Source organism: Leptodactylus fuscus, chromosome 5 (genome assembly GCF_031893055.1).
Source record: "Leptodactylus fuscus isolate aLepFus1 chromosome 5, aLepFus1.hap2, whole genome shotgun sequence".
NCBI lineage: Eukaryota > Metazoa > Chordata > Amphibia > Anura > Leptodactylidae > Leptodactylus > Leptodactylus fuscus.
This window is the reverse complement of record NC_134269.1, coordinates 210,621,833-210,645,688: the sequence shown is the minus strand read 5'-3', so window position 1 is coordinate 210,645,688 and position 23,856 is coordinate 210,621,833. Positions and strand designations below refer to the sequence as shown.

Below are 23,856 nucleotides of genomic sequence, written 5' to 3'. Positions count from 1 at the left end.
TACACAAAAAATGGCCACAGGCATACGCAGTCGGCTCTGCCTGATTCCTGGAGATTTCTCTCGCAGCATTGGGGACCGCCCCCAGTGCTGCAAGAGAACTCATTTGCATACAGAATGAAACCGGGATTTCTACCGGACGGTGGCGCGGACAAGACACCTAAAGGTAGGAGAAGAATATTCCTTTAAAGATATTCCTACGTGTTAGGGATAAAAAAAAATTCAATTTTAATGATAGAATCCCTTTAAAGGATCAGATTAAAAAAACCTCACACATTAGCCATTAGCAGTCAATGTCCTTTTTTTGGCTTCGTTTTTGTTCTGCTTTCTGAGCATGTGCAGAAAAAAATCTGACAGAAATAAAAGACTGATGACCCTCCGTAATATGTCCAAATAATAGACACGTCACATCCGTCATAAGCCCAATATTTTAGACAGAGTCAAAAGCCCTGCACCCCGCATATACTCGAGTATAAGTCAAATTTTTCAGCACAGTTTTTGTACTGAAAAAGCCTCCCTTGGCTTATACTCGAGTCAAGCAAAAAAAAATTATTTTTTTTGGGAGGGGGAGGAGGGGTCTATAACCAACCGCAATAGTAATGTATAGAATCTCCCATAAAATAGTGAAGAAAAAAAAAGCTTTAAAAAAAAAATATAATAAAAAAATAAAGTAAATAAAAGTTCTAAATCCCTCCTTTCCCTAGAATACATATAAAAGTAGAAAATGACTGTGAAACACAAACACATTAGGTATCCCTGTGTCTGACAGTGCCCGGTCTACTGAATATAGGGGATCTGCAGTGCTCCTGTTCCGTCGGGAGGGGGTTAATAGGAGCACTGCAGATACCCTATATTCAGCCAGACTGAATTCCAAGTGGGGGAAATAAAACAGTCCTCAAGCTTAGGGAAGGGGCAGACAGACAACCAAAACACCCCCTCCCCTTCCCCAGCACCTACTGCACCCAAAACTCCGGCATTCCCCCCCCTCGGCTTATACTCATATATAGTCAATACGTTTTCCCAGTTTTTTTGCGGTAAAATCAGGGGCCTCGGCTTATATTCGGGTCGGCTTATACTCGAGTATATACGGTACATCTGCCAAAATAATGGACCTGTGACGGATTTGGTGAAAAGGGAAACTAACGTCCGTTCGTGTTGGTTGATAACATTTTCTGATGTATATTAGCAACGGTCACTAACAAGGTAGTGTGAACACCCACCCCCCCACCCCCCACCCCCCAGAAGCCACAGGGGCGGCTGTTGACCTCTGAGTGTCAGAATTTGTTCCTATGATTCCCTTTGCCAATTTTAGGGGGGAAAGAAGTGTCTGGATAAGCAAACAAGACGTCCATACTATGGCTAACGGAATCCAGCCGGGACTAGGAGTACGATAATATTCTACTTCCAGTGTCTTGGGATGACGGGAACCATTTTGTTTCTGAATTAAGAAAACCACAAGATACATAAATAGAATTCACGTTTATTTACAAGGATCTCAACAATCGCCTTATAGGGAGGGCCGGATACACCTGCAAGAGAAAAAACAGCATTACTGTATACATAGGAGTATATCTAACCTGGTCATAACCACAAAGCCCCCATTGTTATGTCTGTCACAGATAGGGGGGACATCAAAGATGTCTGCCATGGGCAGTGGACAGAAGGGAAACCGTTTGGTTTCTACCAGTCATCGGAACCCAAAAAACGGACATCCTGTCTGCTTAAAAAGTGGTTACCTGCAGACCCCATAGATTATAATGGGGTTGCTGAGGCTCCGCACAAATAAAGTGGAGTTAATCACATGACTAGCGGAGTCGAAGTGTCAAAAATCAGTTGTTTTTAGCAGTGTACAGATACAGTTGGCTCTGTATACTGTGCAGTGGGTGAGAGTTGCCATTACAGCTAGTGTTCATCTGAATGGGAGTTGAGCTGCAATAGCAGAGCCAGGCCACTACACGGCGTATGGGACATCTACTTCTGGCCCCATAGAATACAAGGAATACCTGACTAGTGGGGGGTTTGACCACCACCAATCCCAAAAATGGAGGATCCTTTCTCTCTACTGTATATACAGCCTGACCACAGCCAGGCAAAACATACAAGTGACTGGTGGTAGACGGCGCTCCCATTCACTTCAAACCGAGTGCCGTCCGCCACGTGTCAGGCTCAATGTGCAGTGGGGGGAAAGGACCCTCGGGATCGGTGGTCGTCTCAATAGTCAGACCCCCACTGATCAAGTATGGATAGAGACATGGATTATGGCATAACGATAATTTCTGTTGTGACTTACAGTATCTCTGCTGGGGCAAGGTAGCACTGCCCCCCCTCACCACTTTTAACTTGAAGAAAGCGAAACGTAGAAGAACAAAAAGACGCAATTTCTGAAAGTTTATTTAAAGGGGTTTTCTGGGGCTTTCAATTGAAAACGTATCCTTAGTAGAGGTCATCGATCGAAGAAAGCGCTGTACGTTGTATAGTGGCTGTGCTTGGTATTGCAGCTCATCTTCATACACTCGAAGGCTAGGTTATCAATTGTTAAAGGGATTCTACCATTAAACTACCTTTTTTTCTAATGAACACGTCGGAATAGCCTTAAGAAAGGCTATTCGTCTCCTACCTTTAGACGTGGTCTCCGCCATGCCATTCCGTAGAAATACCGGTTTTAACCGGTATACAAATGAGCTCTCCGCAGCAATGAGGGCGGGCCCCAGCGCTGAAAGGCCGATGAGCGCGTCCCCATTGCTGCCCGAGAGCTCTTTCCTGTGCCGCCTCCTTGTTCTGCAGCAACTCCGCCTCTTCTGGCTTCTCTTGCTCTTGTAGTTCGATACAGGAGCATAGAGAGGCCACCCCAAAATGGCCGCCTCCTGTATTGAACTGCAAGAGTGGCTACCCAAAAATGGCCGCCGGCAGCCATTTTTGGGTAGCCGCTCTCGCAGTTCAATACAGGAGTCGGCCGGCGGCCATTTTGGAGTAGCCGCTCTTGCATTTCAATACAGGAGCCGGCCGGCGGCCATTTTGGGGTAGCCGCTCTATGCTCCTGTATCGAACTACAAGAGAAGCCAGAAGAGGCGGAGTTGCTGCAGAAGAAGGAGGCGGCGCGGGAAAGAGCTCTCAGGCAGCAATGGGGACGCGCTCATCGGCCTTTCAGCGCTGGGGCCCGCCCTCATTGCTGCGGAGAGCTCATTTGCATACCAGTTAAAAACCGGTCTTTGTGCGGAACGGCGCGGCGGAGACCACGTCTAAAGGTAGGAGACGAATAGCCTTTCTTAAGGCTATTCCGACGTGTTCATTAGAAAAAAAAAGTAGTTTAATGGTAGAATCCCTTTAAGGCCTGCTGAAAAAACCCAGCACAAGAAATTGTCTCTATGTCTAGTCCTTACCACAAGGATCGTCACTCTTCATCCTCGGGGAGTATTCCCAGCTCCTCATCGGTCCACTGTGAGGGGTCCGGATAGGGAAAGTGACCCTAGAAACAAAGGAGAAAATTCTAAGGAGATTCTGGAGAATGCTTTCTTATCATTATCATTGGGCCATACTTATTAAGGCTTGTGTGTCGTACGCCAGTCTTAAGATATTACCTGCTTGGCGCAGGAAACCAGAGATGAAGAATGGAAATCTACGCCAGAGTGAGTGATAATGAATATGTCGGGCTGAGGCGTCCCAGTCCAGACCGGCTCAATCCACACGGCTGCTTTCCTTGAAAAACAGCGCCACTCCTGCCTATGGGCCGCTCCTGGTATTGCAGCTCAGCTCCAATACACAACCCATAGACACGCGCGAGGCGGTTTTTGAAGTAAAACATTCTTTTCTAATTCGGTACGATCCCTCTGAAAACCAGACAGTAAATACTCACCAAAACTGCATCCGGCTCATGCCAAAAATGCCAAAGAATCCAAAACCACATGAAGCCCCCGAGCAGCTCGGCCTGAATGTTCTGGGATTTGGTCACTTCCACCATCTGTCTGTACCGTGGCTCTATGTGAACCTCGCCGCCGGCACTAGGGGAGAAAAGGGAGAAAGAAGTCAGAAAGATGTAAAACCCTTGGAGCTATATACTCTATATAGTCAGGGTGACATATACTCTACCGTGTGTATACAGCTCCTAGGCAGAGCTATGGGGCCTCAAGGATACGGATTACACACAGATCTGTCATTTAAAGGGGCTCTCCAGGGAGGGTTTTAACACTTCGTAGTTGTATTTGTGATGAACCCCCACTAGTGTTGGGTGATCGAAACCAGCACCTAATATTCATGTGGCTCCGCCTCCTTGGCTAGTTACTTGCACTACTGTAGCCCCCATACCAACTACCTATGAGCATGGCAGAGGAGGCCCGGCTCTGATCACGTGACCCAGGGTCAGAGACTAAGTACAAGATGCCAGAACCTGGGGGCGACACAGTGGCTCAGTGGTTAGCACTGTTGCCTTGCAGCGCTGGAGTCCTGGGTTCGAATCCTGCCAGGAACAACATCTGCAAGGAGTTTTTTTTATCTCCCTCTATTTGCGTGGATTTCCTCCCATTCTACAAAGACAAAGTGATAAGAAAAAAAATGGAGATTGTGATCCCTATATGGGGATCTACATACAAAAAATTATATATGATCCACTGGACTAGTTGTCTTCTTCTGACGCCCGATGGTGGACCAGAGTCGGCATGGGCACTGTTATCTCCACAAGCTGCAATGTCCTGTCAGCGCCAGCAGGAACATTTTCAGCAATTTGCTTTACAGCAGCCGTACTGTAGGATACTACTCACTTCACCCATCAGTGGTTTTAAAGGGATTGTCTAGGATTTAAAGGGATTCTACCATTAAAAAACTATTTTTTCTAGGTAGCACGTTATAGTCTTTAGAAAGGCTATTCGTCTCCTACCTGTGGAAGTGATCTCCGCCGCGCCGTTTGTTCGAAATACCGATTTGTACCAGTATGCTAATTAGTTCTCTCGCAGCGAAGGGGGCGTCCCCATTGCTGCTCGAAAACCGACTGCAGCGCCGCCTCTATGTTCTTCTGTATCCTCCCCTTCCTTCTTCAACTTGATGTAAGACGCCTGCGCAGTACGCTCTGTTCGGCGAACTTTGCCGAACGTACTGCGCATGCCCGCGGCCACAGTGCCGACACCGCAATTTCGTGCATGCGCAGTACGTTCCTCAAAGTCTTCACCGAACACAGCGTACTGTGCAGGCGTCCGACATCAAGCCGAAGAAGGAAGGGGAGGATACAGAAGAACATAGAGGCGGCGCTGCAGTCGGTTTTCGAGCGGCAATGGGGACGCCCCCTTCGCTGCCAGACAACTTATCAGCATACCGGTACAAACCGGTATTTCGAACGAACGGCGCGGCGGAGATCACTTCCAAAGGTAGGAGATGAATAGCCTTTCTAAAGGCTATTGCGACGTGTTACCTTGAAAAAAAAGTTTTTTAATGGTAGAATCCCTTTAAGATACTCATCTTTAGATCGCGGGCAGCTCCCTACACCAGTACTATACGGCGCCGCTCCCTGTATAGTGGCCAAACACCGGCATTGCAGCTGAAGTCAATGGCAGTATTGGTAGCGTCTTCCATGTTGGGGCCCCCTGAAGAACCCCAATAATTGGATATTGATGGCCTGTCCTAATAAACTAAGTGCTGGACAATCCCTTTAATATTAAGTCTGATGGGTATATACTGTATAGAACCCATTACTACTGCTGTCAGTGAGCGGCCATAGACACCTGACACATACAGATGTATACACGGCCACCAGACACCTGACACATACAGATGTATACACGGCCACCAGACACCTGACACATACAGATGTATACACGGCCACAGACACCAGACACATACAGATGTATACACGGCCACAGACACCTGACATATACAGATGTATACACGGCCACCAGACACATACAGATGTATACACGGCCACCAGACACCTGACATATACAGATGTATACACGGCCACAGACACCTGACATATACAGATGTATACACGGCCACCAGACACATACAGATGTATACACGGCCACAGACACCTGACACATACAGATGTATACACGGCCACCAGACACATACAGATGTATACACGGCCACAGACACCTGACACATACAGCTGTATACACGGCCACCAGACACCTGACACATACAGATGTATACACGGCCACCAGACACATACAGATGTATACACGGCCACAGACACCTGACATATACAGATGTATACACGGCCACCAGACACATACAGATGTATACACGGCCACCAGACACATACAGATGTATACACGGCCACCAGACACATACAGATGTATACACGGCCACCAGACACCTGACACATACAGATGTATACACGGCCACAGACACCTGACATATACAGATGTATACACGGCCACCAGACACATACAGATGTATACACGGCCACCAGACACCTGACACATACAGATGTATACACGGCCACAGACACCTGACACATACAGATGTATACACGGCCACAGACACCTGACATATACAGATGTATACACGGCCACCAGACACATACAGATGTATACACGGCCACCAGACACCTGACACATACAGATGTATACACGGCCACAGACACCTGACACATACAGATGTATACACGGCCACCAGACACATACAGATGTATACACGGCCACAGACACCTGACACATACAGATGTATACACGGCCACCAGACACATACAGATGTATACACGGCCACCAGACACCTGACACATACAGATGTATACACGGCCACAGACACCTGACACATACAGATGTATACACGGCCACAGACACCTGACATATACAGATGTATACACGGCCACCAGACACATACAGATGTATACACGGCCACAGACACCAGACACATACAGATGTATACACGGCCACCAGACACCAGACACATACAGATGTATACACGGCCACCAGACACATACAGATGTATACACGGCCACCAGACACATACAGATGTATACACGGCCACCAGACACATACAGATGTATACACGGCCACCAGACACATACAGATGTATACACGGCCACAGACACCTGACACATACAGCTGTATACACGGCCACAGACACCTGACATATACAGATGTATACACGGCCACCAGACACATACAGATGTATACACGGCCACAGACACCTGACACATACAGATGTATACACGGCCACCAGACACATACAGATGTATACACGGCCACCAGACACCAGACACATACAGATGTATACACGGCCACCAGACACCTGACACATACAGATGTATACACGGCCACAGACACCTGACATATACACATGTATACACGGCCACCAGACACATACAGATGTATACACGGCCACAGACACCTGACACATACAGCTGTATACACGGCCACAGACACCTGACATATACAGATGTATACACGGCCACCAAACACATACAGATGTATACACGGCCACAGACACCTGACACATACAGCTGTATACACGGCCACAGACACCTGACACATACAGATGTATACACGGCCACAGACACCTGACACATACAGATGTATACACGGCCACAGACACCTGACATATACAGATGTATACACGGCCACCAGACACATACAGATGTATACACGGCCACAGACACCAGACACATACAGATGTATACACGGCCACAGACACCAGACACATACAGATGTATACACGGCCACAGACACCTGACACATACAGATGTATACACGGCCACCAGACACATACAGATGTATACACGGTCACAGACACCTGACACATACAGCTGTATACACGGCCACAGACACCTGACATATACAGATGTATACACGGCCACCAGACACATACAGATGTATACACGGCCACAGACACCTGACACATACAGATGTATACACGGCCACCAGACACCTGACATATACAGATGTATACACGGCCACCAGACACATACAGATGTATACACGGCCACAGACACCTGACATATACAGATGTATACACGGACACCAGACACATACAGATGTATACACGGCCACAGACACCTGACATATACAGATGTATACACGGCCACCAGACACATACAGATGTATACACGGCCACAGACACATACAGATGTATACACGGCCACAGACACCTGACACATACAGATGTATACACGGCCACAGACACCTGACACATACAGATGTATACACGGCCACAGACACCTGACATATACAGATGTATACACAGCCACCAGACACATACAGCTGTATACACGGCCACCAGACACATACAGATGTATACACGGCCACCAGACACATACAGATGTATACACGGCCACCAGACACATACAGATGTATACACGGCCACCAGACACATACAGATGTATACACGGCCACAGACACCTGACACATACAGATGTATACACGGCCACCAGACACATACAGCTGTATACACGGCCACAGACACCTGACACATACAGATGTATACACGGCCACCAGACACATACAGATGTATACACGGCCACAGACACCTGACACATACAGATGTATACACGGCCACCAGACACCAGACACATACAGATGTATACACGGCCACCAGACACATACAGATGTATACACGGCCACAGACACCTGACACATACAGATGTATACACGGCCACAGACACCTGACATATACAGATGTATACACAGCCACCAGACACATACAGCTGTATACACGGCCACCAGACACATACAGATGTATACACGGCCACCAGACACATACAGATGTATACACGGCCACCAGACACATACAGATGTATACACGGCCACCAGACACATACAGCTGTATACACGGCCACAGACACCTGACACATACAGATGTATACACGGCCACCAGACACATACAGCTGTATACACGGCCACAGACACCAGACACATACAGATGTATACACGGCCACCAGACACATACAGATGTATACACGGCCACAGACACCTGACACATACAGATGTATACACGGCCACCAGACACATACAGATGTATACACGGCCACAGACACCTGACATATACAGATGTATACACGGCCACCAGACACATACAGATGTATACACGGCCACCAGACACATACAGATGTATACACGGCCACCAGACACATACAGATGTATACACGGCCACAGACACCAGACACATACAGATGTATACACGGCCACCAGACACATACAGATGTATACACGGCCACCAGACACCTGACACATACAGATGTATACACGGCCACAGACACCTGACATATACAGATGTATACACGGCCACAGACACCTGACACATACAGATGTATACACGGCCACCAGACACATACAGATGTATACACGGCCACCAGACACATACAGATGTATACACGGCCACCAGACACATACAGATGTATACACGGCCACCAGACACATACAGATGTATACACGGCCACCAGACACATACAGATGTATACACGGCCACAGACACCTGACACATACAGATGTATACACAGCCATAGACACCTGACATATATACATCTGCTATCACCAGGATTGGCTTATAGAAGTTTCCATTCACTGACAACAAGCAGCAGCCGTTCTCCTTATAGGAGGTAACACTTGAGGGGAGGAGCGCTCCTTTAACTCCTCCGTTACCCACAATCCTTTGCCACCTCGGGTCCTCCGCCGGCCTCACTTACTTGCGGACCCCGGTTTTCCTCTTCACTACCCCGCTAAAGAGACGACTCCCAGCCCTCAGGGCTCCCCCGAACCGCACCAGCGACGCCATGACACCGGAGCAATGTCACCTTCCGTCACACGAGCTTGGACGTGTCGCTGATTGGCTACCGGCGGGGCCACATCTCGCGAGATTCCGCGGCGGATGGACGTGTCCATTGGTGGAAAAGAGGGGTGCTTGTTACCATTTACGCCTTCAAATCGCCTTCGAATCCACTCACTTCATATCTACAGCAATTGCTACCTGTATAATAGCCTCTGTATTCATACCTGACCACAACGTGATTGATATGACTTCACAACAGAAAATAACGATTGCGGTATAATATTAGCACAAAGAGTGGGAAGCTGGACAAAGAGTGATTATTATATGAATATATTGTATTTACATTAAGATTCCGACCTCCAGGTATGTATTAGCCCGCTGTGTCAGACTGTAGTGCACCCCTATAAGTGTGAATAGTAGAGGCGGTTGCTATGGTGTCTCCGTAAACATAGCTTAGTACACAGAGCCCGGGGTCCTAGTGCCCGTCAGTCAGCAGAGCTGTGCAGGTGAGTAAGGCTGCTGTATACATAGGTATGGGGTCTGTATACATAGGTATGGGGTCTGTATACATAGGTATGGGGTATAGGTATGGGGTCTGTATACATAGGTATGGGGTATAGGTATGGGGTCTGTATACATAGGTATGGGGTCTGTATACATAGGTATGGGGTATAGGTATGGGGTCTGTATACATAGGTATGGGGTATAGGTATGGGGTCTGTATACATAGGTATGGGGTCTGTATACATAGGTATGGGGTATAGGTATGGGGTCTGTATACATAGGTATGGGGTCTGTATACATAGGTATGGGGTATAGGTATGGGGTCTGTATACATAGGTATGGGGTCTGTATACATAGGTATGGGGTCTGTATACATAGGTATGGGGTATAGGTATGGGGTCTGTATACAGAGGTATGGAGTCTGTATACATAGGTATGGGGTCTGTATACATAGGTATGGGGTCTGTATACATAGGTATGGGGTCTGTATACATAGGTATGGGGTCTGTATACATAGGTATGGGGTATAGGTATGGGGTCTGTATACATAGGTATGGGGTCTGTATACATAGGTATGGGGTATAGGTATGGGGTCTGTATACATAGGTATGGGGTATAGGTATGGGGTCTGTATACATAGGTATGGGGTCTGTATACATAGGTATGGGGTCTGTATACATAGGTATGGAGTCTGTATACATAGGTATGGGGTATAGGTATGGGGTCTGTATGCATAGGTATGGGGTATAGGTATGGGGTCAGTATACATAGGTATGGGGTATAGGTATGGGGTCTGTATACATAGGTATGGGGTATAGGTATGGGGTCTGTATACAGAGGTATAGGTATGGGGTCTGTATACATAGAGCTCCATATACCGGGGCTCTCCCAGGACCTCACCCTGACCTTTAGGGTCTCCAGGTTCATGAGGTGACCACAGGGTCAATGAGCCTTTGTCATCTGTATGCAATTTAAAGGGATTGTCCAGTTTGGGTAACCTAATTTCTAATAGACTGTTATGAGTTAAAGGGGTCGCCCTCCTATTCGTCCTGCGGGGTCTGATCGATGTAGGCGAGCGATCAACGATCACGAGAATGGGTGTCCCCCAGATCCCTGTCCGAATGGAGACGTAGCATGCATGTATGACCACCGCTCCATTCATTTCTATGGGACTGATGGGTGTAGCCCCCTCACCCAGTCCCAAAAAATAAAGTCGGGGGTGGTCACGTATGTACTCTGCATCTCCATTCACACAATGGACTCAGGACCCCTGTTTTTGTGATTAGTTGGACCTCCATCGATAACCACTAGCCCCCTCTCCTGCGACTAGGGCATAAGTGTTGTTAGAAGGAAGACCCCTTTAATGGAGTAGATCCCTCGATCAGGACACAGTGGCGGGGGTGGGTATTATACTGTGGGGGACGCAATGAGGGAGGGGGGTGGGTATTATACTGTGGGGGACGCAATGAGGGAGGGGGGTGGGCATTATACTGTGGGGGACGCAATAAGGAGGACATTATACTGTGGGGGACGCAATGAGGGAGGGGGGTGGGCATTATACTGTGGGGGACGCAATGAGGGAGGGGGGTGGGCATTATACTGTGGGGGACGCAATAAGGAGGACATTATACTGTGGGGGACGCAATGAGGGAGGGGGGTGGGCATTATACTGTGGGGGACGCAATGAGGGAGGGGGGTGGGCATTATACTGTGGGGGACGCAATAAGGAGGACATTATACTGTGGGGGACGCAATGAGGGAGGGGGGTGGGCATTATACTGTGGGGGACGCAATAAGGAGGACATTATACTGTGGGGGACTCAATGAGGGAGGGGGTGGGCATTATACTGTGGGGGACGCAATGAGGGAGGGGGGTGGACATTATACTGTGGGGGGGCACAATAAGGAGGACATTATACTGTGGGGGACTCAATGAGGGAGGCGGTGGGTATTATACTGTGGGGGACGCAACGAGGGAGGGGGTGGGTATTATACTGTGGGGGGGCACTATACTGTCTGATTTTGGGGTCACTATAGGAGTATTATACTGTGTGGGACTTAAAGGGGCATGGTTAGAAATGGGCGGGGTTAGAGGTGTGGTTTATGATACCTACCTTGCTTAAGATTTTCTCTCATTTTCAGTCCTTACCTCAATACCTCCACGAATTACATAGAAAACCCTTTCATTTCTATGAGAATTGTGTAATGCTCCTTTTCTCCTGCGGAGGTGCTGTAGGGAAATTGAACATGTGGTACCAAAGATTAGAGGTGATGATTCAGGGTACTATGGATGGATGTGGTCCTTTAGTGTGGTAGGGATGTGGCTCATAGATTGGGGGCCCTGAGTCTGTCATCTAATAGTAAATAAATGAACAACATAATAACTATATAATGAAACATGATGGTATCCAATGAGAGAGCATGCAGTTTTACTTTCCACCACTAGAAGTCCACCTATAATCAGTGCAGCCAGTCTAATGTGTCCAGGATACCGTATCCAAATATTAGCTCTGACAAATAGCATTGCCCCGTGTGCTGTGTGATACTTATCTCTATTTACTAAGGAAGAGGAGGCAGCGGGTGTGTGCGTGTCTGTGTGTTGTGTATGTGTGTGCGTGTCTGTGTGTTGTGTGTGTTGTGTTGTGTATGTGTGTGCGTGTGTGTTGTGTATATGTGTGCGTGTGTTGCGTATGTGTGTGCGTGTGTGTTGCGCATGTATGTGTGTTGTGTATGTGTGTGTGTTGTGATTGTTGTGTTTTGCGTGTCGCTATTTTCCTTACACTCTTAGACACATGTTTGCACTACGCGGCGTTATTGGCTGTGCCGGGAGATACGTGCTGATCCCGTGCGCTCTTCTTAGGTGATACACGCATAGAACATGTCCAGTCTCCACCATCCCAGCTGCTTCTGCTCTCGATGCCCTGGAAACCATCCTGGAGCTGTGACATTCGTGGTGGGCACATTGGATGGAGACCCTGTGAAATTAAACCTTCTGAGGGATTACATCTCTAAAGCTCTCTACAACTTGGTGAACGGCTTCGGAGCATCATCATTCAATGTCATCTATTTCTCCGAGGAGGTGCGTGCCCTAAGACGTCCTCAGTAAATGTAATTCCTTAAAGAGAACCTTTCACCAGATTTCTTTAAAAGGCTCCGCTCTACTGATTCTGGAGCAGTTGGAATTTTTTCTTTAGCCCGTACCGTTCCAGAGCAATCGTTGCTATTACTTTTAGCACAATTATGCTCTCACTGTCAGGTGGGCGGTCCCTGACTCTCTGCTCCTGCCTGACCACGCCCCCAGAAAATAGAAAGTATAATTGTATTGAAACTAACAGCGCTGATTGCTCTGGAATGGTGGGGGCTAGAGAAAAAATTCCAACTGCTCCCGAATCAGTGGGGTGGGGTATTTCAAGGGTGTAAAGAACTGGAATTGGTGGAAGTCCTCTTTAAAGGGGTTGGGCCAAGATGGACACTTTTCAGGTATATTACCTATGTACCTAATCCTAAGGATTTGATCAAGAATCACAATCCCAAGAGCGGGAGACCCCTGCACCCCCCTCTGAATGGAGCGGTGATCACACAGATGTGTTGCTACACCAGCAGGATAGGGATGAGCACTGTACTTGGTTTATCTTCAGTAGTCCCTTAGAAATGAGTGGAAGGACAACACATCGCCGTGATCACTGGTCCATCAAAAAGGGGTAACAGGGACCAATATCCTCATGATCGGTGAGGATTACCTTGGTTAGATCCCTCCCAATCAGTAGATTTTAGAGGGGTTCTCCGGAACTATAATATCAGATCAATGGGGGTCCACCACACCCAAACTGGACAAGTGCTGTGCCCACTTCACTACTTACCAAGAATAGCGCCATGCATTGTACAGTGGCTGTATCTGGGATTGCAACTCAATACCAGTAATTTGAATAGAGTTGAGCAACAGACAGGCTATGGAGGTTATGTTGCTGACCCAAGGAGAAGTAGCGCTCGCCTGAGCACCACAGTCCCTTCAACTGCTGATGGGCTGGACTGAGAGGTATCGGACCCCCATCGATCTGGTATTGATGACCTCTTCTACAGAAACGTTGTCCATGTCTTTGTCCCAGGAATCCCTTTAATGAAATCCAAGTATTGAAGAAAGCATTAGCCGCGGAAACCATAGACTATAATGGGATCCGCCGGATCTCTGTCTGAAAAATCTGGAAAAATACGGTCCTGCTTGTAGGACTTTTGTCTCCACATTGTTCGACTGGATTCAGGGACGGAAACCCCACACTAGTGTGAACCCAGCCTAAGGTGCAGGTTAGTATCTCAACTTACCTAAGCTATTCTCATTCAGATCAACAAGTGGTGTGACCGCGCGGTGACGTGGACCCCAGAGACGGCCAACCAAGCAGTTTCATGGATCCGGTCACTCTCCTGTGATTCTGGTGCTGATCCTACGGAAGCCTTGGCTGCCGCCTTTGAGGATCCATCGTGTCAGACTGTGTACTTAGTGATGGACGCTCTGCCACCGCGAATTCTACAGAACATCTACAACTTTCTTGCCCGGGATGAGAATACCTGCTCTGTGAATGTGGTGTACCTACTGGAAGAGCCGAATGGTCAGCAGAGAGAAGGGTCCTACCGAACGATTAACCTGAAGCCCCTGGGATCCTCAAATAAGGTAACAGTACACAGGAGAGCCTCTATATACTACACCGCACAAGACAGATCCTCTATATACTACACCACACAGGACAGGTCCTCTATATACTGCACCACACAAGACAGATCCTCTATATACTACACCACACAGGACAGGTCCTCTATATACTACACCACACAGGACAGGTCCTCTATATACTACACCACACAGACAGGTCCTCTATATACTACACAGCACAGGACAGATCCTCTATATACTACACCACACAGGACAGATCCTCTATATACTACACCACACAGGACAGATCCTCTATATACTACACCACACAGGACAGGTCCTCTATATACTACACCACACAGGACAGATCCTCTATATACTACACCACACAGGACAGATCCTCTATATACTACACCACACAGGACAGATCCTCTATATACTACACCACACAGGACAGATCCTCTATATACTACACCACACAGGACAAATCCTCTATATACTGCACCACACAGGACAGATCCTCTATATACTACACCACACAGGACAGATCCTCTATATACTACACCACACAGGACAGGTCCTCTATATACTACACCACACAGGACAGATCCTCTATATACTGCACCACACAGGACAGATCCTCTATATACTACACCACACAGGACAGATCCTCTATATACTACACCACACAGGACAGGTCCTCTATATACTACACCACACAGGACAGGTCCTCTATATACTACACCACACAGGACAGGTCCTCTATATACTACACCACACAGGGCAGGTCCTCTATATACTACACCACACAGGAGAGAGGACAGGTCCTCTATATACTACACCACACAGGACAGGTCCTCTATATACTACACCGTATAGGAGAGATCCTCTATATACTACACCACACAGGACAGGTCCTCTATATACTACACCACACAGGACAGATCCTCTATATACTACACCGTATAGGACAGATCCTCTATATACTACACCACACAGGACAGGTCCTCTATATACTACACCACACAGGACAGGTCCTCTATATACTACACCACACAGGACAGGTCCTCTATATACTACACCACACAGGACAGGTCCTCTATATACTACACCACACAGGACAGGTCCTCTATATACTACACCACACAGGACAGGTCCTCTATATACTACACCACACAGGACAGGTCCTCTATATACTACACCACACAGGACAGGTCCTCTATATACTACACTGTATAGGAGAGCTTACGGGTCCTCTACAGCCAAAGTATTTAAAAATCCGTAATTTTTATTTTAGACCAGAATTAATGGTTATCAAAGATCTAGTCAGTATTTTCCATCATCATCCTCATCATCGTCTTGCACATTCTCTACATTAGCCTGCTCCGAACCCCAGTAAGTATCACTAATGCTCTAATATACTAATCAATGTGTTATTTTATATATATTTATATGTCTGTACTGAATCATTAGAAGCCTATAAAAAAGGGAGACGGCGACCAACAGCCATGCCCATTAATCCCCAAATCCTGTGAATGGCCATGGACACCTCTATTCCTTTACTTTCATGCTTACACACATGCCTTAGCTCAGTGTCACCCCTACTAAGCGAAATTATTATACTCGGGGGACTTTCAGACCCAAAGGTGTGTTTTTGGACCTGAAAAAAATCTTTGGACCAAATCATCTGAACCCAATATGAATATTCCAAGGGTCACCCATCTCTTAGGGTGTAGACCAGCCACGTCTAGTTCCCATTATTCACATAAGTAAGATCATTCATGTGGGAGAAAATATCTATTCATATATGTAATCTTTTACAAAAAGTTATAGAACCTGTTTTGGGTTTGGGCCCATTATGTCCTGTGTGTGGCCAAGTTTCCTTGTGTCTTCTTCTGCTCAGGCTGGAACCAGTCCACTGCTGTGTTCATCCAAAAGAACCTCCATTAAGTGCAAGCCCAGTGCAGTTGTCTCCAGAAGCATTGAGTCTATTCAGAGGGGTGAGGGTACTAGCCCGAAGAGACACTGATGGACTTTATTACATGGGACACATTGCCCGTGAGGTGGAGGTAAGTAGCACTGAGGGTCTCTCAAATTCCCACCCTCTTCTGGGTTATCCACTCAGCCAATGCTTGTGTCTTCCCCTCAGGGATCCAGTGACCGTTTTCTTGTGGAGTTTGAGAAATGTCGCTCATTGAAAGGCAAAAGTCAGTTCCGTATGCAGGAAACGCCCGTGTGTGACATCATCCACTATGAAGATGCGAGGTGGAGACCCCTAGTGCCAGGAGACCATGTTCTAGCACCAGTAGTTGCCAAAATGGAGCACTATGGGCCTGGTACTGTTCTTCAAGGATCAGAAACTCGAACACGTGGCCTAGGTATTATTACGTCAGAAAATGTAATGATCAGGATTACATTAAACCTGCTTAGGGGTGGCCATTAACACAGTGACTGCACCAGCAGAATAGTGAGTGTAGCTCTGGAGTATAATACAGGATAAGTAATGTAATGTATGTACACAGTGACTGTACCAGCAGAATAGTGAGTGCAGCTCTGGAGTATAATACAGGATAAGTAATGTAATGTATGTACACAGTGACTGTACCAGCAGAATAGTGAGCGCAGCTCTGGAGTATAATACAGGATAAGTAATGTAATGTATGTACACAGTGACTGTACCAGCAGAATAGTGAGCGCAGCTCTGGGGTATAATACAGGATAAGTAATGTATGTACACAGTGACTGTACCAGCAGAATAGTGAGCGCAGCTCTGGGGTATAATACAGGATAAGTAATGTAATGTATGTACACAGTGACTGTACCAGCAGAATAGTGAGTGCAGCTCTGGGGTATAATACAGGATAAGTAATGTAATGTATGTACACAGTGACTGCACCAGCAGAATAGTGAGCGCAGCTCTGGAGTATAATACAGGATAAGTAATGTAATGTATGTACACAGTGACTGCACCAGCAGAATAGTGAGCGCAGCTCTGGAGTATAATACAGGATAAGTAATGTAATGTATGTACACAGTGACTGCACCAGCAGAATAGTGAGCGCAGCTCTGGAGTATAATACAGGATAAGTAATGTAATGTATGTACACAGTGACTGCACCAGCAGAATAGTGAGCGCAGCTCTGGAGTATAATACAGGATGTAACTCAGGATCAGTAGAAGATAAGAAATGGCATAAAGTCACAAGTCCATCCATCCATAGACATATATACTGGGGTTCAGTGTTTAGGGCCAACTTGTTTCAGCATGGGACAGGACATATCCTCTGACTGTGCACTATATACTTACTTATACAGGAAGATTATTCATGGTCATGGTTGTCTCAGTTTGTTTAATGTTGATATGTCCTCTGTATTAGCTTTTGCAAGCACTGGGGTCCTGGTGACATTCTGGACTGGGAAGACCAAGCAAGTTCCTCCCGGACTGGCCATATGGATCTCTCCAAGTTTAAGTGACCGTATAACTGTAGAGCTCTATATTCCTGCTGAAACCCGGAAAAAGCTGATCGAGTCCTGCACTAGTTTCCCTTTTATGAGCACTAGTGATAGACAAATTGAGTACCGGACAGAAGAGAATGTTGGTGGCCCAGAGTCTCATTTGTGTCTATATTGTGGACCCAGTTCTGGCGTATGTAAGAAATGCCATGTACCTGAGGAGTTATGGGTGGCCCTCAGGAATTCGCTGAACCACATCAACCAAATTACGTCAGCTAAAGAAAAATCTGTAAAAAAGGTGGACAAAGCTCTAAGACAAGATGAGGAACCTGCCAAGGAGAAACCCAAATCTCAGAAGCGAAGCATACGGGACCAGGGAGGCCACCAGATGAGTAGATATGTATGTTTAGATTGTCTTTTAATCCAGTTCTAATTGTAGATTTGTATTCTATTTTCTGTACATGGGGGCAGTCATTAAAGGGATTATACCATTAAAAATCTTTTTTTTCTACTTAAGATGTCGGAATAGCCTTTAGAAAGGCTATTCATCTCTTACCTTTAGAAGTTCTCCGTAGAACTACAGGAGCGTACTGCGCATGCGCGCAAGAGCGGAGTGTGACTCCAGCCGGAAAAAGACGACAGAAGAGGCGGTTGCTGTTGAAGATGGAGGCGTCGCTGGAGAGAGTTCTCTGGCAGCATTGGGGACGCCCCCAGTGCTGTTTGAGCGCTGGGGCCCGCCCCCAGTGCTGTGAGAGAACTCATTTGCATACCAGTAAAAAAACAGTATTTCTACCTAACGGAAAGCCGGAGGCGACAATAAAGGTAAGAGACAAATAGCCTTTCTAAAGGATTCTAAAGGCTTTCCGACGTCTTAAGGAGAAAAAAAAAGATTTTTAATGGTAGAATCCCTTTAAGCCTGAGTCTAATGTCCATATGCACAATAGTCTGGACCAACTTATTGAGGTCTATGGTGCAGGGCGGGGGGAGTAGATAAGCTGTGACATCCTATATTGTCAATAATGGATGTAATAATGGTAAATGGTTTTATCTATGGAGGTGTTATCTTCTATTGTGATATTGTAAGTGAGATGACTTCTGCAAAGAAAACCTCTGGATTTTTTGCTTTGGTCGCGACTTAAAAAAAATTTCTCCTTGATTTTGTTTCAGACGGAACCTCTTGTCTGTAGTAGAGACACTCAGACTGAAAAACCGATCAACCCCCTGGACAATACTTGTAATAAAATAATGAGAGGTAATCATGAATCTCTTCTGTATTATGGTATGTTTAGTTATTGAAGTGTAAGTAAAGTTTTATTTTATTTTTTTTTATTAATCCATCTTGCAGGTAAAGGGAACAAACATAGTAACATTGTTTATTAAAGAAAAGTGTCTGGTTCTTTACTGTTTCTACTACTGATCAATTCTGTACAATAGAAATCTATGGAGAAGGGAGGGAGGAGGAAGAGTAGAGAGACATCTACACTATAGGGAGACAGTTATTTTTCTCAACACAGCTAGGTTATCGGAAATAACTGTCTAGACTCATTTAATGCTGTAGACTGTCCCTATCACCCTTCCCTCTCCATTGACTTCTTTGTAAATCGATGCTGCTTGTGTATGGTGTATGGATTTATGGAAAAAAAATAGAAGTTTACTTACACTTTAAGGAATGTCAGAAGATAAGTTTGTGCCACCAACCATTCCAAAAATAGGCTTCAGGCTACTTAATGGAGTACTTAACAATACCCCAATAGGGTGAAAATATGAATTATTATGCAGTATATCAATCTATTGTTTCATTATATCTCATACGAGGTAATACCATGGCTTTAGCATATAGACCCTCAGCTTCAAGTCTTGGCAACATGACCCACCTTCAGAAAACTTTGCAGCACATTGAAAAAGCGATGAAGGAAGATCGCATGGCTATGGAGTCAGTGATTCTTGAACGGAGACCACGCTCTTCTCCTCTGAAACTAGTAAGTTAAAGTGGTAGAGGCACTGGAGATGGAGGAATGATTTTCAGACCCCGGAGTATAATAATCGGAGACCCAAGGGGGATACAAACATAAAAAACACTGTTACTTACCTCTCCCTGGCTCCGCTGCACTCCCCGCTGATGTCAGTCATCTTCATTGACATCCGGGACGTCACGTGACTCAGGGCCTGCGTGAGGGGGCGTTCCTCCCCGCAAACACTGTACAGCGCGATAGGCGCCGCTGTGGAGAAGGACGTACCTGACAGACTGTCAGGAATGCCCTTCTGACTGTAAAGAGCTACGGTACCGGGACCGAAAGTGCTTTACCGGGGGCACAGATCAGGAAAGCCGACAGTGCGCTGAACTCAGTTTGGGGCACAGGCAGTATATAGAACTTTAATGTTCTCTAATACATAAAATGAATCCGCTTATTCTTTCTTCAAATTTCATTACTGAATACATTTTATTTCAACAGAACTATGAAGCTAAAGCCAGGAGGAATCAGGAGGTGAGAGAACAAAAGGAAAGGAATACAGTAGAACTCCAGAGAATGCGAGGAGATGAGAGACAGAGGAGGAGGGAAGAGAAGGTCCAGGAACTAGAACAAAGGGAAATGATTCTTCAGAAAAACAGAAGGTATAAAAGTTGTATATGAATAATTACTGGAAGTGTTATCAATTGTATTAATATTTATATAGTATTATATTTACATTAACACTACTACTATAATACTGCCCTATGTACAAATATATAACTGCTATAATACTGCTCCTATGTACAAATATATAACTGCTATAATACTGCTCCTATGTACAAGAATATAACTACTATAATACTACTCCTATGTACAAGAATATAACTACTATAATACTGCTCCTATGTATAAGAATATAACTACTATAATACTGCTCCTATGTACAAGAATATAACTACTATAATACTACCCCTATGTACAAGAATATAACTACTATAATACTACCTCCTATGTACAAGAATATAACTACTATAATACTGCTCCTATGTACAAGAATATAACTTCTATAATACTGCTCCTATGTACAAGAATATAACTACTATAATACTACCCCTATGTACAAGAATATAAGTACTATAATACTGCTCCTATGTACAAGAATATAACTACTATAATACTGCTCCTATGTATAAGAATATAACTACTATAATACTGCTCCTATGTACAAGAATATAACTACTATAATACTACCCCTATGTACAAGAATATAACTACTATAATACTGCTCCTATGTACATGAATATAACTACTATAATACTACTCCTATGTACAAGAATATAACTACTATAATAATACTCCTATGTACAAGAATATAACTACTATAATAATACTCCTATGTACAAGAATATAACTACTATAATAATACTCCTATGTACAAGAATATAACTACTATAATAATACTCCTATGTACAAGGATATAACTACTATAATACTACTCCTATGTACAAGAATATAACTACTATAATACTACCTCCTATGTACAAGAATATAACTACTATAATACTACCTCCTATGTACAAGAATATAACTACTATAATACTGCCCCCTAGGTACAAGAATATAACTACTATAATACTACTCCTATGTACAAGAATATAACTACTATAATACTGCCCCCTAGGTACAAGAATATAACTACTATAATACTACTCCTATGTACAAGAATATCATTACTATAACACTGCCCCCTATGTACAAGAATATAACTACTCTAATTGTTAATATAATTGTTTCAGGCTTCGTTCACAACAAAGAATCTTTCTTGACTTGGAGAGGAGACAAGATGAGGAGGGATTGGAGGCTCAACAAGCAGAATCCCGCAGAGCTGCAGCTGAAGAGAGGAGCCGCCGAAAAGATGAAGACTTGAGGAAGGAGTGGATAAAAGAGGATCAGAAAGTCCAATACTGGAGTGACGTCCGTCAGCAGCGAGAGAATCTAGAATGGGAGAAGATCCAGAAAGAGCAGGAGAAAGAGGTGAAGCATAAGGTCAGTACATATCATGGCTATAGGGAGATTGTTTTTACCATAACCAATATTCCCACATGGAAAGTTGCAGCTAACTAAATTGTCCCATTGTTATTGGTTCCAGTCGCTCCTCCACAATCAGATCCTTACACAACAGAGACAGCACGAGGCAGATCTTCAGGATCGGAGAAGACAAGAGCAACTGCAGAAAGTGTCCAAGCAGAGAGTCTCCAAGAGACTGGAGGAATTCTATCAGCAGGCTGAGCAGGAGTCTCAGAAAGACAAGGATTTACAGCAGTATCTTAAGGAGCATAATCTGCAGGCTCTACGATCAGCTATGGTTCTTTAAGAACTGCGATATGATAACACACATGAATATAGCATGGCTTTATGTACAACATACCGCTATACCAATGGCCAAACATACAGATCCAGAAGCAGCAAATACCTTCAATGTGATAGTCTAGCAAGTCGATTATTATTTAGCTTCCTTTTATAGCGCCATCATATCCCACAGCGCTTTTACAGACATAGTCAGTCACTGTCCCATACAAGGCTCACAATCTAAATTCCCTATCAGTATGTCTTTGGCGTGTGGGACGAATCCCACGCAAACACGGGGAGAGCATACAAACTCCTTGCAGATGTCGTCCTTGGCAGGATTCGAACCCAGGACTCCACTGTTGCAAGGTTGCAGTGCTTACCACTGAGCCTTAAGGCCTCATGAGTATGCAAGTTGAGGTTCTTCTGATGGGGGTACGATGCTGTGCTCAAAGGGCAGGTTCAATCCTGCTCCGTGACATGGGAACAGAACAGACCTGAACCCTCCCAATGAAGTCAATGCGGGATGGAAGCCATGGCATGACATTCTACCATGAAATAGCCTCCCTCCCCAAAAAACCCTTCCCCGGCCTGCACACTTGGTCCTGTGCATGTAGCCTTGAAGTCACATTAAAATTGAAAAAGTCTGAAAGTCAGTTGCAGCGGACTCGTCAACTTGCACCGATTATAGCCTTTATTACAGTCCAGAGCTGCATTCACAATTCTATGGGCTCCAGAGCTGAAATCTCCTACACATAATGTATATAAAGCTTAATCTCTATATAACATAACTAACATACCTTGTGTTTTTAAACATAAAAAACCTATATTTTTAAATTTGGCATTTTCTAGACCTCATTTGTCAGTGAGCGGGGTCAGACATTTATATCCGGAGGCTGAAGATTTACAAAGGCTTAATAATCCACTCCGTTAACAGTCTGAACAATTCTATGTGAGCTAACTTTATGAGATTCTTAATTAAAGGGGTTATGCCACGGAAAGTATCAATAGGATAGAAAATACCTGATCGGTTGTGGTCTGACTATTGAGATGAGAAACCAGTAGTAGTAATAATGGATAGCAAAGGCAGACTTCTCTGTATCTATGGGGAAGGGGGTAGAGACAGAAGGAGAGGGGGGAGACTGGTCAGATGGCAGTGCAGTGATAATGTTATTGGAGGTTGTAGGCCTTCCTGAACAGGTGAGTCTTCAGCGCCTTCTTGAATCCTGTGATTGTGGGGGTCAGTCTTATGTGTCGTGGTAAGGAG

The 23,856-nt window shown here is 45.4% G+C and overlaps 2 protein-coding genes across 2 annotated transcripts; one reads left to right on the top strand and one right to left on the bottom strand.

Annotated features, from left to right (window-relative positions):
• Positions 1 to 1,461: 1,461 nt before the first annotated feature.
• Positions 1,462 to 9,738, bottom strand: NDUFB2 (NADH:ubiquinone oxidoreductase subunit B2). The gene is made up of 4 exons (XM_075276468.1): positions 9,608 to 9,738; positions 3,851 to 3,995; positions 3,378 to 3,463; positions 1,462 to 1,526 (listed from the first exon to the last, which is right to left on the bottom strand). Exons 1-3 carry the CDS (start codon positions 9,694 to 9,696, stop codon positions 3,389 to 3,391), a joined length of 309 nt encoding a protein of 102 aa, XP_075132569.1. The 5' UTR covers positions 9,697 to 9,738; the 3' UTR covers positions 1,462 to 1,526; positions 3,378 to 3,388.
• An 8,461-nt stretch (positions 9,739 to 18,199) lies between these two features.
• LOC142204601 (uncharacterized) lies at positions 18,200 to 22,617 on the top strand. The gene is made up of 6 exons (XM_075275914.1): positions 18,200 to 18,691; positions 19,459 to 19,543; positions 20,107 to 20,270; positions 20,745 to 20,905; positions 22,040 to 22,289; positions 22,393 to 22,617. The coding sequence occupies exons 1-6, from the start codon at positions 18,200 to 18,202 to the stop codon at positions 22,615 to 22,617; spliced, it is 1,377 nt and encodes a 458-aa protein (XP_075132015.1).
• Positions 22,618 to 23,856: the final 1,239 nt, after the last annotated feature.

Excerpts from the sequence above, each read along its gene's own strand:
- NDUFB2 (XM_075276468.1), bottom strand. The coding sequence starts at position 9,696 with ATGGCGTCGCTGGTGCGGTTCGGGGGAGCCCTGAGGGCTGGGAGTCGT. Across the intron at positions 3,996-9,607 it reads AGGAAAACCGGGGTCCGCAA|TGCCGGCGGCGAGGTTCACA; the intron begins GTAAGTGAGGCC and ends TTTCTCCCCTAG. Across the intron at positions 3,464-3,850 it reads ATGAGCCGGATGCAGTTTTG|GGTCACTTTCCCTATCCGGA; the intron begins GTGAGTATTTAC and ends CTTTGTTTCTAG.
- LOC142204601 (XM_075275914.1), top strand. The coding sequence starts at position 18,200 with ATGTCCTCTGTATTAGCTTTTGCAAGCACTGGGGTCCTGGTGACATTC. Across the intron at positions 18,692-19,458 it reads GCCACCAGATGAGTAGATAT|ACGGAACCTCTTGTCTGTAG; the intron begins GTATGTTTAGAT and ends ATTTTGTTTCAG. Across the intron at positions 22,290-22,392 it reads AGAAAGAGGTGAAGCATAAG|TCGCTCCTCCACAATCAGAT; the intron begins GTCAGTACATAT and ends TATTGGTTCCAG.